Source organism: Mixophyes fleayi, chromosome 4 (assembly GCF_038048845.1).
Source record: "Mixophyes fleayi isolate aMixFle1 chromosome 4, aMixFle1.hap1, whole genome shotgun sequence".
In the NCBI taxonomy this organism is placed as follows: Eukaryota; Metazoa; Chordata; class Amphibia; order Anura; family Limnodynastidae; genus Mixophyes; species Mixophyes fleayi.
Window position 1 is genome coordinate 149,361,786 of NC_134405.1, and position 15,294 is coordinate 149,377,079.

A 15,294-nucleotide genomic window follows, 5' to 3' on the forward strand; every position below is an offset into this window, starting at 1 on the left:
TTTAACTGCTGAATTAGTGGAATGTGATGTTGCTTTTCTAAAAAAATGTGGATCTGTTTGCTCAGCTTGTGAGGAACTGCTGCAAGCCTTGGTCTGAGAATGTGCCACATTGCAATTGGTGAGAAAGTTCTGCTTTATTGGGCTTAGTTTAGTTACCTTAATAAAAAACAAATGTTATATGTACCTCCTTAAAGCCAGTCCGACACTTGTGGTGTAATCTGTGTATATGCTGATACTCATGAGAACCAGACTGTTATTGTAAATATTAGCATCCTCTATATACCACCGAGTTGGTGTAGTTCCATATGAAGAATCATAGATAAGGACAGGAAAAAAATTATACTTCTTAGTCCTTTATTTGCTCTAAGGGAAGTTCTACGTTTCTCCACAGGACACTTGCCTTTTGAGCCACTCTATGACAGACATCCCGGGGCTTGATTGATGTTACAAAAGAAACATGGAAAATTCAGGTCACATTTTATAAAAGCATCATAGAGCACATGCAAGACACAATATCAGCAGCCATGCCAATAGAGAGAAACCTATTTTAGTGCCTCCTGACAAATTGGAATTTGTGGTTCAGACAGGAGCTTCTGAGGTAGGAATGTGTGCTGTTTTGTCTCAGTGATAAGGACCATACTGTGGTTTACGGAAGCAGAAAACTAAGTGTACATGAAAACACTATGCAAAGAAGGAGTGTTTGGCCATTAAATGGGTACTAGAAGTACTCATCTCTCAGGTTGTATGAAAATCAGGAGAAAAACAGCAGAGTAACTATATGGTTTTCAGGTATACAGACCTAAGTGTTCTATTAAACACAGTACAGGTAGGCTTAACCAAAATGCTCATCAGTTGCTCAGCTGTGGTGGTGGGGATAGCATATGCAAAGTACATTGTGTACTTCACCAAGATTCCTATCATATGTTTAAAAGGTGTCATTTCTACTCCAGGCCAGATTACACAGCTGCTCACCCATCAGAGGTGCACCTGCTGAAATATATTTAAGGGTGGTAGGTAAGTAGGCTATCCTATTAGAACTGGGAATCACCTACAACCTGTGAGAGACAAAGGGCTAGATTTACTAAACTGCGGGTTTGGAAAAGTGGAGATGTTGCCTATAGCAACCAATCAGAATATAGCTGTCATTTATTTAGTGCATTCTACAAAATGACAGCTAGAATCTGATTGATGCTATAGGTAACATCTCCACTTTTGAAATCTGCAGTTTAGTAAATATATCCCAAAGTTGTTTGGAAATTGTGTTTTTGTAAGTTAGAAGGCAGTGGTTATCCAGCTGCCAGAGAAATCCATTGTATTAATTACATCCTGACTGGTAGTGATTTATTTTTCTTTTGTTTATACTTTTATATCTGTAACCCAATAAAACGGACAGTGTGTCAGTCTAAACCTAAATAAAACATGAATCTGCTGCTGTGAAGCTTGTTTATTAAACAAGCCTACAGTGTGACCTATGACCTCAGCAAAGATGATCCCACTTAACAATAACTAATAGAAATAAACAATATATATAATCAAGTAGTGATAGCAACTATGATACAATTACTATTATTTATTAGGATACAAGTCTAGAATAAAATACATTTATTGTAGATAGTAAATATACTTAAGTTAATCTCAAAATATATATTTTGATGACAGAGGAGGTATTTTACTGTCATTTCTTCAAATTTAAAATTTCTCCAAAAATGAAAGCAATTGCATATTGGGAAGAAGAATCAAATACATAAGGTCAACAATGACTTAAAGGAAAATTCTACCTTTACTGTGAACATTTTGAAAATTAATCCCACCCCTTGCTTCCCCTGTACTCTATGACAATTGTCACTACACTTCAATAACTGTCAGTACATATAATGATGGTCCTCCACCCCTGTTACATCCCCTCACCTTAACACAATAATTGAACTAACATTTCAGTATTTTAATTTCTTTGTTCATTATGAATTATTTTTCCTTAAAACGTTACAAGGTATTTTGTGATTAATACTGCTTTGCTGGCCAAATTAAATATTATATTCATGTGCTGGATGAGTTATTTGGAATTAGCTAAAATGTGTGTATATCTGGAAGTACATAATCTGTATAAGAGAATCAATAGAAAAGAGAGCATATTGTTAGCATATAGTTAGTTTTAGGGTCTGAGCATAGAACATATCCCAGTTTTCTATTTACAATTATAGAGCCATTATACGTCATTAAAGCCATTTTTACTAAAATGCTCTTTAAAATCTGGAAAACACTGCCTAGAAAAGCTGCAGTCTTCTGTTTTCATGCATGCAATCATAATTATTGCATGTAAAGCATTATTATATCAATACTAGCTTACATACACAAGAATAATACTGTGGATTCTATTTTAGTATGTTGTACTGTTTATGGCTATTAATATATTATTTTTGAACGTAATTAATAATTAAATTAAATAAAAAAGTTGTCTTCTGTGATATAAAATGTTGTAATATTACAACAGCAAGCAAAACTGCCAGATGGCATCCAAATTATTTGCTAGAACATAATGCCAGAAGTTGTTTAAAAAAAAGAGCAGATTTATATGCCAGTATGATTACAGAATTGTAATCTCCAGTGATGATATATTTAATAGGGAATTCATAAGCAAATATTGCAAGAATGGTCAGCTACTATGGGAGAGCTGGTCCCGCTTGTATTGCCATTGTGTTGGGCTGTGCATGAAAATAATTATCTATATAACTTTGCTTCCAGTTAGAAATATGGGTAATGCTATAACCTCATATCTATTCCCGTGATAATGTTTGAAAGCCAAGCTATACTATCGATCAATCAGAAGTGGAATATATGGGTTGTGTGTTCAATTGTGGCATAGAGAATTGGCACTATTCATTTCCACTTCTGGGGACTGCCTTCTGGCATAATGTCAGGCACTGGCAGAGATTGTTTATGGAGTTTGCGATGTTATTTCCTGGTCCCTCACAACACCAAGAGAAGCTACGAACAACAGTACAGTGCCAATCTTCTCTGTCACTTTTTCATACTTGCCAACTCTTCTGGAATGTCCAGGAGACTCCCGCATTTCGGTTGAGTCTCACGGACTCCCGGGAGAGCATGGCAATCTCTCGCATCTACTCACTTCCTAGTGAAGTGGGCAGAATTAGGTCCAAAACGCCGCGATTCACTGGGAATCGTGGCATTAGGCCCCGCCCCCCACTGTAACTCTTTACAGTAACCCTTTACAATGGGACCAAAATGACGCGATTTTTGGAGCCCCGCCCCGTGCATGCCCACCTTCCCTCTGCAGCTCCCGGATAATACTTGCCATAAGTTGGCAAGTATGACTTTTTTCCTCACAATATGGCAGATTGGGCACTCTCACACTACACTGCAGAGTTTAAACAAGCAATACTTATCTTAACTTTAACATTCCTCTGTGTGGCAAAATTATTAATGCTCTTTACTAAGAGGTACTAAGATCTTATCACTTTCTGATGCAAAATATGGCCTGTTTAACGTAAAAAAAAACAGATAAAAGTTAACATAACAATTACATGCAATGCTGGTTAACAACAGGTGGTAAAATATATTTTTATTTTTTTACATCACCGTGAGAAAAACTGTTTCGCAGTTGAATTTAAAGGAAGCAAAAACCTGAACAGCTGGTTGTGCTGTGTGATCCAATTTCTAGAAATTGCTGTCACAGTACAGACATGTTGTGCTGTATGATTTTGAAGACAAATATAAAGAGTAATAGGCCACAAAAAATGTAACAAAAATTATTTCATTTAATTATGTTTGCTAATAAATGTATTAATTCAATATAACAAGTATGGACATGACCTATAATTGTAACTGTTTTGAGTCATATACAGTTTTAAAAATCATCCCATTGAAACATGGACCAAAACACCCTTTATTTTTTATGTCTGATTCCCCTTTTTTATTTTTTTTATTTTTTATGCTGCTTGGTTTAAGCTTTTGATTTAGATTTTTTTTAAAATAATAATTCTTTTATTTTAATTTTATAAACTATTGTGATTTGTCCTCTGACCTAAAATTAATTTAGATTAAATGCATTTAGAGCATTTGCATATATTGTTTTATTCTAGGTGTGATGCTTCCCCAAATAAGAATATTTAATTTTAAAACAAATTACAATTTGGCAGCAAACTATATTTATATAGCAGCAAGGCGATAATATATTTGATGAATCATGATTACCAAGACACAAAGCAATAATAATTTGGTTGGACTGGGCTATAATAAAAATAAAAATCTGGATGTGTTGCTATTTAATTGTGTCAATCAGCTAAGCAGTCTATGTAAAAATATTTCCTCAATTTGTTAAAAGTTTTTAAGGCATGTCTCTAGACTCAGCATGTATCTGCTGTGTAAGCAATTAGAAGCTATCTTAAGTTGGTAGCTGCCAAGTTTCATTATCTTTAGCAGGCCATTCAGCTGCTCCCTTAGGAATACATTTCACAATATACGATACAAAATAAACTGGACTTCCATGCTTCACTAGATAATAGTTTAAGCTGACAAATTAGATTGTAATCATTGTGTGTGAAGGCATTTATATTCCTATTTTTCATTCATTCTGAAAAAAAGCACCTGAACTGAGCAATTTGTCAGACAAAACATTTTTGTGCCTAAAAAGTGAAAGAATAATAGAAAAAAAATTTAATATAAAATAGTAAGAACCTAAACATTCGGTAACACATATATGAGAATAGTCTCAAAAATGTTGGTTATCAAAAAGCAGCGCTTAGGAAAATATAAAGGGGAATTGTTTTTTTTCCCTATCATTTTTAGAAAAAAACAACAATTCCCCCTTTAAATTTTCCTAAACAAAAAAAAGGACATAAAATTGTTGAATAACCGCTATGAATGTCCGTATCTTTCATTCATGCTTTAAATTAGGCCTGGTTTAAAAACCAACATTTAAAAAAAAAAAAAATGATAAAGAAAAGTATTTTTAACTGAAATGAAAATATTTAATTTTTAATGTCAGAAAGTAAATGATCTAGTTTTGTTTTTATTACAAACAAAAATATTGCAATGATTGAGGTCTAATAAAGTTATTAAGGGGATTAGGATAGGGAGGAGGAGAGGAAGAGAGAGAAAGAGAGAGAGAGAGAGATGGAGAGAGAGAAAGAGAGAGAAAGAGAGAGCAATTTGGCTCTTGGAACTTTGTATACATATAAATCAAAGTAGTTCCTATAATTAATATACAGGTAATAGACAAATAATTGAAACACGAATGTAAAGTCATGTAAAAGAGTGTTGGGCCACCGCATGTAGCCAGTATTGTCTGTCTTTCTGTGGTACTGAGTCTACCAATGTCTGGAATTTGTCATCCCTTGTGTGATAAAAGAAATGATAAAAGAAAACCTAAAAACATGACCTGTTAGTGGTATGATGATTAGAATTGAAACCAATGATTAGACATTTAGGGAGCACTGGGTTCTTACTGGTGAACAACTTAAGCAGAAAGTATTGCATGATTGTCTGATAATACTGGTAAGTGTGCATGAAGACACTACCATACCATGATAAAAGAGACAGTGTAAATGCTGGCTTTTCATGTTGCCCAACACTGCTCTACAGTTTAGAAAAAGACAGGAGTGAAATTCTTGTCTGTATCTCCTTTCTTTCTTTCATTTTCTTTTTATACCTTTAGAACCTTCATTTATCAATGGCATCTCTCTATTCATATTTAAATGAGTTTTATTTCACAAGGATTTTGTTTTGGGAAAACCACCATTTGAAATCCCACCTGGTCAAGCTAATATGGCTGGAGTGTATGGGGAAAGAAAAGCATGACTGCTGCAATATCACCTGTGCAACATCATGTAATTGTCTATTAATCATGCTGAGTGGTTTGTACATTTTAGAGCTAACAATACATCTACTGTGCAGTTGTTATATGAGTGTTAATAATATATTCAATATATAGATTACTATTCTGTTCATAAATAAAGAATAGAATATAGAAAAATAGGGACTAATTCCCATGAAAATTCTATATTGTCAGTTATGTATAACTTTTAGTCGCGGAGCAAGATAAATGTAGAGGTGTGAACTACCCTTAATTTAGTCACATGTTCAATGTGACCCCTGAATAACCACAGCTGTGAAAAATTTAGTCACATAAATAGTGGGGCAAAATGCACAATCTGTTGTTTGGATATTGGGGATCATTGTATCATTGAACGGTTGGCCAAAGACCATGCATGCATACAGTTTGCAGTCATCACCTGAGCAGATTTTCAGGCAACCTCATTGTTTTGTGTGTACTCAGCTTTACTTTTTTACTGTGTGTTGACAATATAAAAGATAAAGGATACTTGTATCTCAAATGAGATACAGAAGAGAGAGCAGATAACATGAATGTGAAAGAAGAGATAAGAATGGGATGTTACAAGCTGGCTGAAATAGTACTTGTGGTTTCTAAGGCTAGGTACACACTACTGCATTTTCAGCATATTATCGAGACAATCAGACGATAAACGACTGATTGGCCCGATATCACAGTAGCGTGTACCCTGGAATGATGAACGATTATCGTTCCAGGGCACATAAAATCATTGATCAAGATTATCAAACTAACTTGAAAATCTCATTCAATGATGGAACATTGTCGTTCCAATTCTGCAGTGTGTATGCACTCTGCAGAATTGGAAGACAATTTAGCTATTTACCTACCTGGTATCCATAGGTGCTGCAAGGGTTCCTACAGTTCTGGATGATGACAGCCCGTCGCATTCAAAACAAAATAACTTTATTTTGGGAGATTGCTATTGCACATGCAAACATTTCAGTTGCCTGAGAGACTGGGATGCGCGCACTTGTGATGACTGGAAGGAAGCCTGGAACCAGCATACCAGGGAAACAGTGCAAAGGATCCGGTGATGCAGATGTCCAGTGCTGGTCAGTAGTCAATAACCTTCACTATGAAGTAGTCAATAACCTTCACTATTCCCCTCTCTCCTCCCGATCCCTTTTCTCTCCCATATACGTCAACTAACTCCCTTTGTGCCTGAGTTTTGTTCACCCTCCCTTAGGATGTAAGCTCATTTGAGCAGGGCCCTCTTCCCTCCTGTGTCCATACCTGTTCTTCTGCTCCATCCTTACTGCATTAGCCTGCCTGGAGCCTCTGAAGTTTTGGTATTTATTGTTTATTGTTCAGTAATGTCTAACCCTGTATAGTCTACTGTTTGTGCAGTGTACGGCACTGCAGAACTCTTGTGGCGCCTAACAAATAAAGGATAATAATAATAATAATAAAGCTTGCTGGGTTACATTTATGTGTTTTCCGCATGGTACTGTGGCAACTGCATACTAAATGAAATATCGTAGTATCACACTACTATGGTTAGGAGAGATAACGGGGGCCTAAAATTCTTCACAAGCTAAGACATACTGTCAAAAAATAAAAATAAAAAAGACTTTCCAAATGCATTTCCAAAAGGCATAAACCAATTTTTTTCAGGGCTATACCTGTCAGGCGCCGTCCCCGCTGATCCCGTCAGTCAGGGACGAACGCCTGCCTTCTCCGCCGGAGCGCTCTGTTGCTTGGCAACAGAAGCGCTGTCTCTTCCGGCCGTCCTTCCTGTCGGGCGCATGTGCCCTGCCCATGTCCCATTGCGCTTCTTCCTCCTAACGTGCCGCCTCCTGGCCTCCCCCAATCAGCGGCAGTCTGGCTCTATTTAAACCTGCCTCTGGCGCCATTAGGGTGCCAGAGTAACAGGTTATATATCTAGTTCTCCTGGTTCTCCTGCCCTTGATTGTGCTCCCAGCGTTCCTGCTATCTTGTTGTGACCCGGCTTGGCGAAAATTCCTTCATCTGTGACCCATATTGTACTGCAACCCCGGCGTGTTGACTACCCTCTCAGATTCTCCCTGGTACCGTTTATTCCTGATTGGCTCGACCCGGACCGTCTGACCCTTCTACCCTACACCGGCAACTGGCTAATAGGACCGCGACCTGCGCACCCTGTGCAGCGAAGTCCAAACCTCTTTGCGGGGGTCCCTGGTAAATACCAGGGGTACGTTAGACTCCGCACCTATTAGTTCAGTAGCGCTAATACCGGTTAGTGTGCTGCTGTTGTTATCCTCAAAGGGCTAACGGCCTGACAATACCCTGAAGACTACACTTGCATTGCAAATAAAAGATGTTGCAAGTACACACACATGCAACCATTTTATTTATAATTCTATTCTCTTTAGTGAAACCTTACATTTATCGCTGTGTAGCATGCTACTGAGCTAAAATGGTTCGATGTGATCTAAAAGGTCTTCCAGAAATTATTGTCCAAGTTTTATAATTATGGTGATCAAACAATTCAATGAAAATATGTTGTTGTATAAGATCCTTTGAATAAAATTCCAAATATTCCACTTGACATTATTCAGGTTCGAATGCAGAAGGGGAAATCACAGTCCTTAACATTGATTGACCCAGCTCTTCTGTAAACAGAAGCTGGGATCTGAACAGATCTAGGCTGAACTGAAAGCCCTTCACACTTGTAGGAGGCCCAGACAATTCAAGCTGCCACAGGAGGCCATGTCTCATTGCCCCTTCATAAGAAAATATGCAGGTGATAGACTTTACTGTTTGGAATATCTAAGGACCACATGATTGTTCTGAAAGCTATAAAGTGAAAAATCCAGATTTAATAGTAAGTAAGTAGTGGCAGTATGGGAATGATAGATTATGGATGGAAGAGAAAAGTGTCTACTTTTTTTAAGTAATTATTTTTTTGGTTCAAGTAATGAAAAAGTAATGTGATTAATGCATACAGTTTATATGGCTGCCCGTGTGCGCTCATTTAGAATATTAATGCATTAGACTATATTCAAATCCATGACTGTAATTTAATATTCTCCATACTAGCATGTTTGCTCTTTTCATTTACATACAACTAAGGCCTATGACTTTCTGGAGCACAAGACTGCTGCAATGTTTGCTCTTCCTGGCAAGCTCTATTCAAACAAATCTGCTATTATCCTAAAATTTAAATATGACTGTTGCTGAAACAAGGAAAACATTGCGTGCAAATCATAGAAATTCCCCAAATAGTAATAATGAGTGTGCTTAAACTGTTTCAATGTACAGTAAAAAGCTTTTCTTTTTTGTGTTTCACAATGTTTTTGTACTCCATGAATTACTTTAGCATTCTGTATATTTACCTACATGACTTGTACTAAATGTCACATTTTAGTACTTCTAAACTGTCATTAGCATAGGAAAAGTAGAGCACTTAAAATATATGTAGATTCTGTCTTGTTTTCTAAGTTAAATAATAACACTGCTAGCGGGCATCATTGTTCTAAGTATAATAGAGCTTTGTACCATGCTGCCAGTTGTATTACAATGACCTATTTGGCTGGTTGATTTCCTGACATGGTGTGCAAGTCCAATGTTGTAATAATTCACATAATCAGAAATAAGCCTTCATATAGTCAATAAAAATGAGATTATTGAAATCAATGTGGCTCATGCAGCTGCAGGGTTATAACAAAATGATGCAGAGTTTAGGGGCTAATTTAATAATTAACTGGTTTTGCCCCATTAATTATTATCTATCATCGCAGATGACTTTTAAGCTTAATTTACTATACAAGTCATGTTGGGACAGCGCATCAGATCGGAGGCTGTTACGGCGATTTTTTTAGCTTTTATGGTAAAGAGCACAGAGGAGAGCAGCAACGGTGTCGGAGAGGGATTTTTCGGGTAAGCGGAGCTGACTTCAAACAAGAGGAAGTTTGGTCCCAGTGGAGTCCTGCCTCCACGGTGACAGATAAGTGTACTCATTTAAACACATATGCACATGCTGCAAAGAGACTGTAATTTTCTACTGTTCCTTAGTTGTGCTACTACAGATTTATTTACCTGCATCGGTTAAACACATGGACAAGTTTAATAAGCGTTACCTCATTTGTGGATAAGTGTGTAAGTTAATCTCTGCCGCCACATACACCCCAGACATTCACATAACCCGGGTTATGTGACAAGTGCACCAACTCTAACCAACGTTATCTATGTCACTGTATTATCTGCTTTATAGAGCCAGGGTGAGAGAACTGTTGCAAGTGTGATTCTGGTGTTGTTGAGATTCTTTCCACAAGCGTGTTACTTGTGGAGGGGAGATTTATATGCTAGCATTTACTGACAGAGCTGTTACAGTCATTCAGTTCTTGTCCTATTTATTAAATACTCATTTTAAGGGTTGTCAATTCAAGGATGAGAGAGATGAGCCAGAGGGAAGGGAGTGTAAATAGTGGCCCGTAAAATGTTAATCTTGCTTATTCACTGCCCAGAATTGCGGTGCTGTTATAATCGTACCATGTGACCCTGACATTGTGGATTCATGTTGTTGTAATGATCTACAAGCAATCAATGTATTCCATACTTGATATGAGCCAAATATGGTTAATTACTTACTATAGAGTGGGGTCTGTCTTTCTTCCAGCCACGTGCTATTTGGAACATGGCAGCACAGTAAGTGTGCATGACACATTTATGGGAATATTTATATCAAGGTGTGGTATAGGAGCACATAGGAGGAAGTTGGCGAGAGTGAGACTGAGTTTTAGTTGTGTTATGCTACAATTAGTGTAGAGATGTTATTCCAGCAATATGCTACGAGAGGGCAAGACCACCAGATATGTAGATAGCTGCAGCTCTGTCCAAACCTCCTCCAGTACAAAGTTGATATTTGGTGACAGATGAAGTGAAGTCGTTCTGGTACAAAATACCATCTACTGTATAACTTGTAAGGGTTCTCTCTTATTACTATGCTGTTAGAGAATTTTGCTATCCTGGTATGGATCTCCTCCCACTCCTCCATTTCTAGGGAGATCCAATATCAGCTTCTCAAGCAACTTCATAAGTGCCAGTATTTCCGGTGCAAAATCTGAATGGTATAAGAGGGAGATTGCACCTCTGTTGTTGGGAGAGTAGAGACAGGTATGCCAAAATTGGGATAGTTACCTTTAAGAGAGACGTGTCTTTTAGAAGTGGAGTAACGTGAACACAGCATATGTGTAATACCACACTCAGAAGGGGAGTGAAAGGGTGTTACATCATTATATTACTAAATCACCATCAAAGTGGTCTTTGGCAGCATAAGTTAAAATGTGCCCAGCTGGACAAAGAACAAGCCCAAAATCTGCAGCCAGGTGATAAAACCTTCAGAGAGCACTTATTAGTAGATAGTGAGAGTCAGGTCACAAACAAACTTACTTTTAAGGTAACTGTCAATTTAACACAAATAAGCTTTATTTAAACGTATTCAAAGATGAGAACAAGTGGGTCTTTTTCCCCTTATAGCCTCCAAAAACCCCAAAAAGAACCCACATGTTCTCACAATTTGATAATGAAGAAAGTAAATAAGTAATTATCTGGTTTTCAATAGCCAAGCCAACTGCCTAGAGGACAGCTGGCCACACAAACACTGATATTGGTGTTGCTATAAAAACAGCACCGATGGTCTCTATGTGATTCTATGACTGCACAGCCCGAACCCTGAACAGTCATATCCGTCCAATCCAGTCACCCCAAAAAAAATTATACAATTGGAAACGGTTTCTTTTTACACCCTGGGGCAGTTTTTATATACTATGAATTGTGAGATATCCAAAAGACATAAAAACAAAAGATTTCTGAGCAAAAATTTATAGCACTAGCACACAGTAAAATTATCAATGTCCATTTTAAATATTGTAATTGGTTTTAAGAGACAGATACACTTCATTTAAAAAAAGGGAAAATTGTTAGATGTTAAATGTTACATTATAAGGTTTAGTCAGTGCATATTGTACATGAAAAATTCAAATGGTCATGAACTTACCTGATTCACAAAGTTCTCGGCTGCTATTAGTCGGGCTGTTCGATTTTTCCATAGGAACATTTGTATTATCTTGATTTATTGGTATCGCTGCCACCCTATTCTCCATTATTGAAAACATGTATTTCTTAATTTTTTTTTAGTTCATTATAGTGCAAGTTACTCCTATAAAACAAGAAATGGCAAAATAAGCAATGAACTATCTTCATTTAAATCTCATTGTATGCACAATTCTCCTAAGTGTAAGAACAGTCAGTTTTCATTTGCTGTAATACCTGAATGTTGAAAACGTAGTCCAAACACATACAATCTGCTTTCCAGTATAATACAATTCTGTTACATTTTACTTTACTAAAATACCAGAATACTGAGTAATCATCCCTTAATATGACAGACATTGGATACTCATGGCTCCTTCACACCTATCCATTTTTATGGGTTTTCAGCTACTATCCAACACATGAAAAGTGCATTAAATATAGGATCAGTGGTTTCTTATGGGCTCATTCTTACCATTGTGTTCTAAAATGTTAATGCAGCGTTTACAATTTTAAACAGCAGCACAACCATTTCTCACTTTCCAAATAGCAGGAAAAAATAATTGTTGGTAAAAAAAATAAATATGATTTTTAAAACTATATTGAGAGTCATTTCCACTGGTCAGACACAGTTAATTTGCATACCTTACAACTGCCCTGATTTTCAGACCTTTATAGGAGCGGTACAATAATGAGTGTGAAGCATAGTAGAGGTTCCTTGCAAGTTTGTGGCTGCATTTCAGCAAATGGAGTTGGGGATTTGGTCACAATTATTTATGTCCTCAATGCTGAAAAATACAGGCAGGTACTTATCCATCATGCAATACCATCAGGGAGGTATTTATTCTGCAGCAGGACAAGGACCCTAAACATACAGCCAATGTCATTAAGAACTGGCCCCCACAGAGCCCTGGGGGTAAATGTATCAAAGTCTGTTTTTTTCATCTCGCGGGAGATCGGCGTCATTGCAGCTAAAATTTAAAGGGGCAATGGCTTGTAAAGCTTGTACCCCCTGATCTCAACATCATGAAGTCTGTCTGAGATTACATGGAGAGACAGAAGGATTTGAGCAAGCCTACATCCCCAGAAGATATGTGGTTAGTTCTCTGAGATGTTTGGAACAACCTCCCTGCAGAATTCCTCCAAAAACTGTGTGCAAGTGTACCTAGAAGAAATATGGCTGTTTTGAAGGCAAAAGGGTGGTCACACCCAATATTGATTTGATTTAGATTGCTCCTCTGTTCATTCACTTTCATGTGGTACATAAAAATTAAAACAGTGACAAGGAAACACCAAGAGGATGTAAAAATAAAGATACATTATAAACAATACAGTCTCATTTTTTCCCCTCTGTATGTGATACATCAGGCAGAAATTTGTATAAGTTGCCATGTCACAGAACCCACATACTCAGCCCAATACTATCACAAAATAGCCCCACCCTATAGTGTAGAAAGAGAGATGAAACAGTTTGCTGATCTAAAACCTAGCTTATCTGTCATCTCTATCTGCATGATAAACTCAAGCGAGCAGTGCATACTGATAACTATTATTCAGCTGCAATGGGGTAAACAAGCCTACAATGTATTAAACCTGCTATTAAGTCTTTCCTTTACAGAGAGCAGTTTGTTTGAAAATGAGTCCTTCAGAAAGAATTACACTGTTGACTCTACAGCAAGTATTTTATAAAGTAGCATTTACAGGAAGCTGTCAATGCACTAGTGTACACTGTGTAAAGAACATAACATTGGTTAGTTAGCAGACATTAGCTGAATGGCGTTCTAACGAATATTTACTGTTCCTTCAGGAGTTTTATAATGTACAGATTGTACATCAAACATTCAATTAAAACATATGTATTCTATTCATACAATAGCACTATGTGTAATGTTCACATTTCTCCTCTCAGTTTGACATCAAGGACAGATAGAGTGTGGCTGCAAGGAGAGCTTGTGTATTAACTCAGCGGCACCCTATCCATCACCTCAAATTGAACTCAGGGGTACAAATATAAATAGAGCGTATGAGGAGGCATGTTGTTAAGTGGCATAATGTAAAGAGTTGTGAAAAGCTCTCATTATTCTGATAAGGATACATCGTTATGTTACAGAGTGCTGCATAGGTGTAATACTCCAAAACTGTACAGATTAAAGAAACACTAAACATAAAATGTATGTTGAAATTGTTATTGTACATAACCTTGTTCTTGATCGCACTGCAACTATTGTTCTTGGTTATAAGTCATTCTTAGAATCCCTGCAGTGTCTTTCAGTAGGTTACAGATACTCATGCACACTGCAATATCAAACAATTGGCCCTGTGTTGCAGCATGTAAATGACCATGGTTCTCAATAATGATTCTTTCAAAATTAAGAGGCTCATTCTAAAGCATGGCAGAAAATGTGATTTGAAGATGAGAGCGGATGGCCTCTAGCGGCCTGTGTGTCCTGTCATCGCACAGAGAGATTGAACAGATGTATCTTGTCAGATTTAGCCACCCGCTGGTAGGTTGGTAGGATCAGCCAGTGTGTCACTAGCTCTAATGTCAGAAAGTTGGATCCATTACCCTCAACACCCAAAGATTAAACCAGCTATGATTACATATTTATTATTGCACTCAGTATTTTTTATCTTCAGAAACTTGCAATTTAGGTTTAATAGTCTTTTCAATTAAATGACAGTTTATATTGCAGAACCTCCTGGGCACAATTGTGCTAACTTAAATGTCTAAATGAAATTATACCTAAAACTAGCATGATTTTGAGGGGCTCATGCAAGGTGAAAAACCAACACATTTACCAAAAATGGCTTTTCATTAGGCAATAAATTCTGAAATGTTTATTTGTACTATAAAAATTCACACATATTATGAGTTACATTTAAAATCTCCACCTGCAGAGAATATACAGATTTTAGTGTGTATTGAGAGCTGTAAAGACTATTTTCACTAGAGTTAGAGGACATCAACTGAGACAAAACAAGTTCAACATTTATTGTGTCGCTAGACTTAACACAACCAACTGATTATTCTACCACAAATTTCCATAACTTGAAATAACTAATATATCATAACCAGTAATAACAGATCATTAAAAAAAAAAACAAATAACCTCATAATATTGTTCCCTAATGATGAAACTTTAAAAGTCTGTCTTTACAAGTAAGGTTTATTTTCAATTTAAACAATGAGGATGGGAGCTTAGCGGGGTAAGGAAACCTGAAAATGAGCTGCTGCCTAGACCCAGAATATTATAAAGGGTTGTCCCCCCTTATATAGATGAGACATAAAGAGGGGTATGGGTTATGGCGCTGCTACAAAGCAAGTGAGACCTTGCTTATTAAAGTAAGAATCACCAATCTGTAGACATAAGCTTGAACAGAAAATACATGTGTGATATAAAGTTTCCAAG

At 36.9% G+C, this 15,294-nt stretch overlaps 1 protein-coding gene across 2 annotated transcripts in view; it reads right to left on the reverse strand.

The window, feature by feature from the left end:
• Nucleotides 1-15,294, reverse strand: part of SFMBT2 (Scm like with four mbt domains 2) — a 154,499-nt gene that overhangs the window by 106,305 nt on the left and 32,900 nt on the right. For both annotated transcript variants that reach the window (XM_075208590.1, XM_075208589.1), the window contains exon 2: nucleotides 11,850-12,011. In XM_075208590.1, coding sequence (XP_075064691.1) covers nucleotides 11,850-11,967 — 118 coding nt within the window. In that variant the 5' untranslated portion in view covers nucleotides 11,968-12,011. The remainder of the gene's footprint in view (nucleotides 1-11,849; nucleotides 12,012-15,294) is intronic.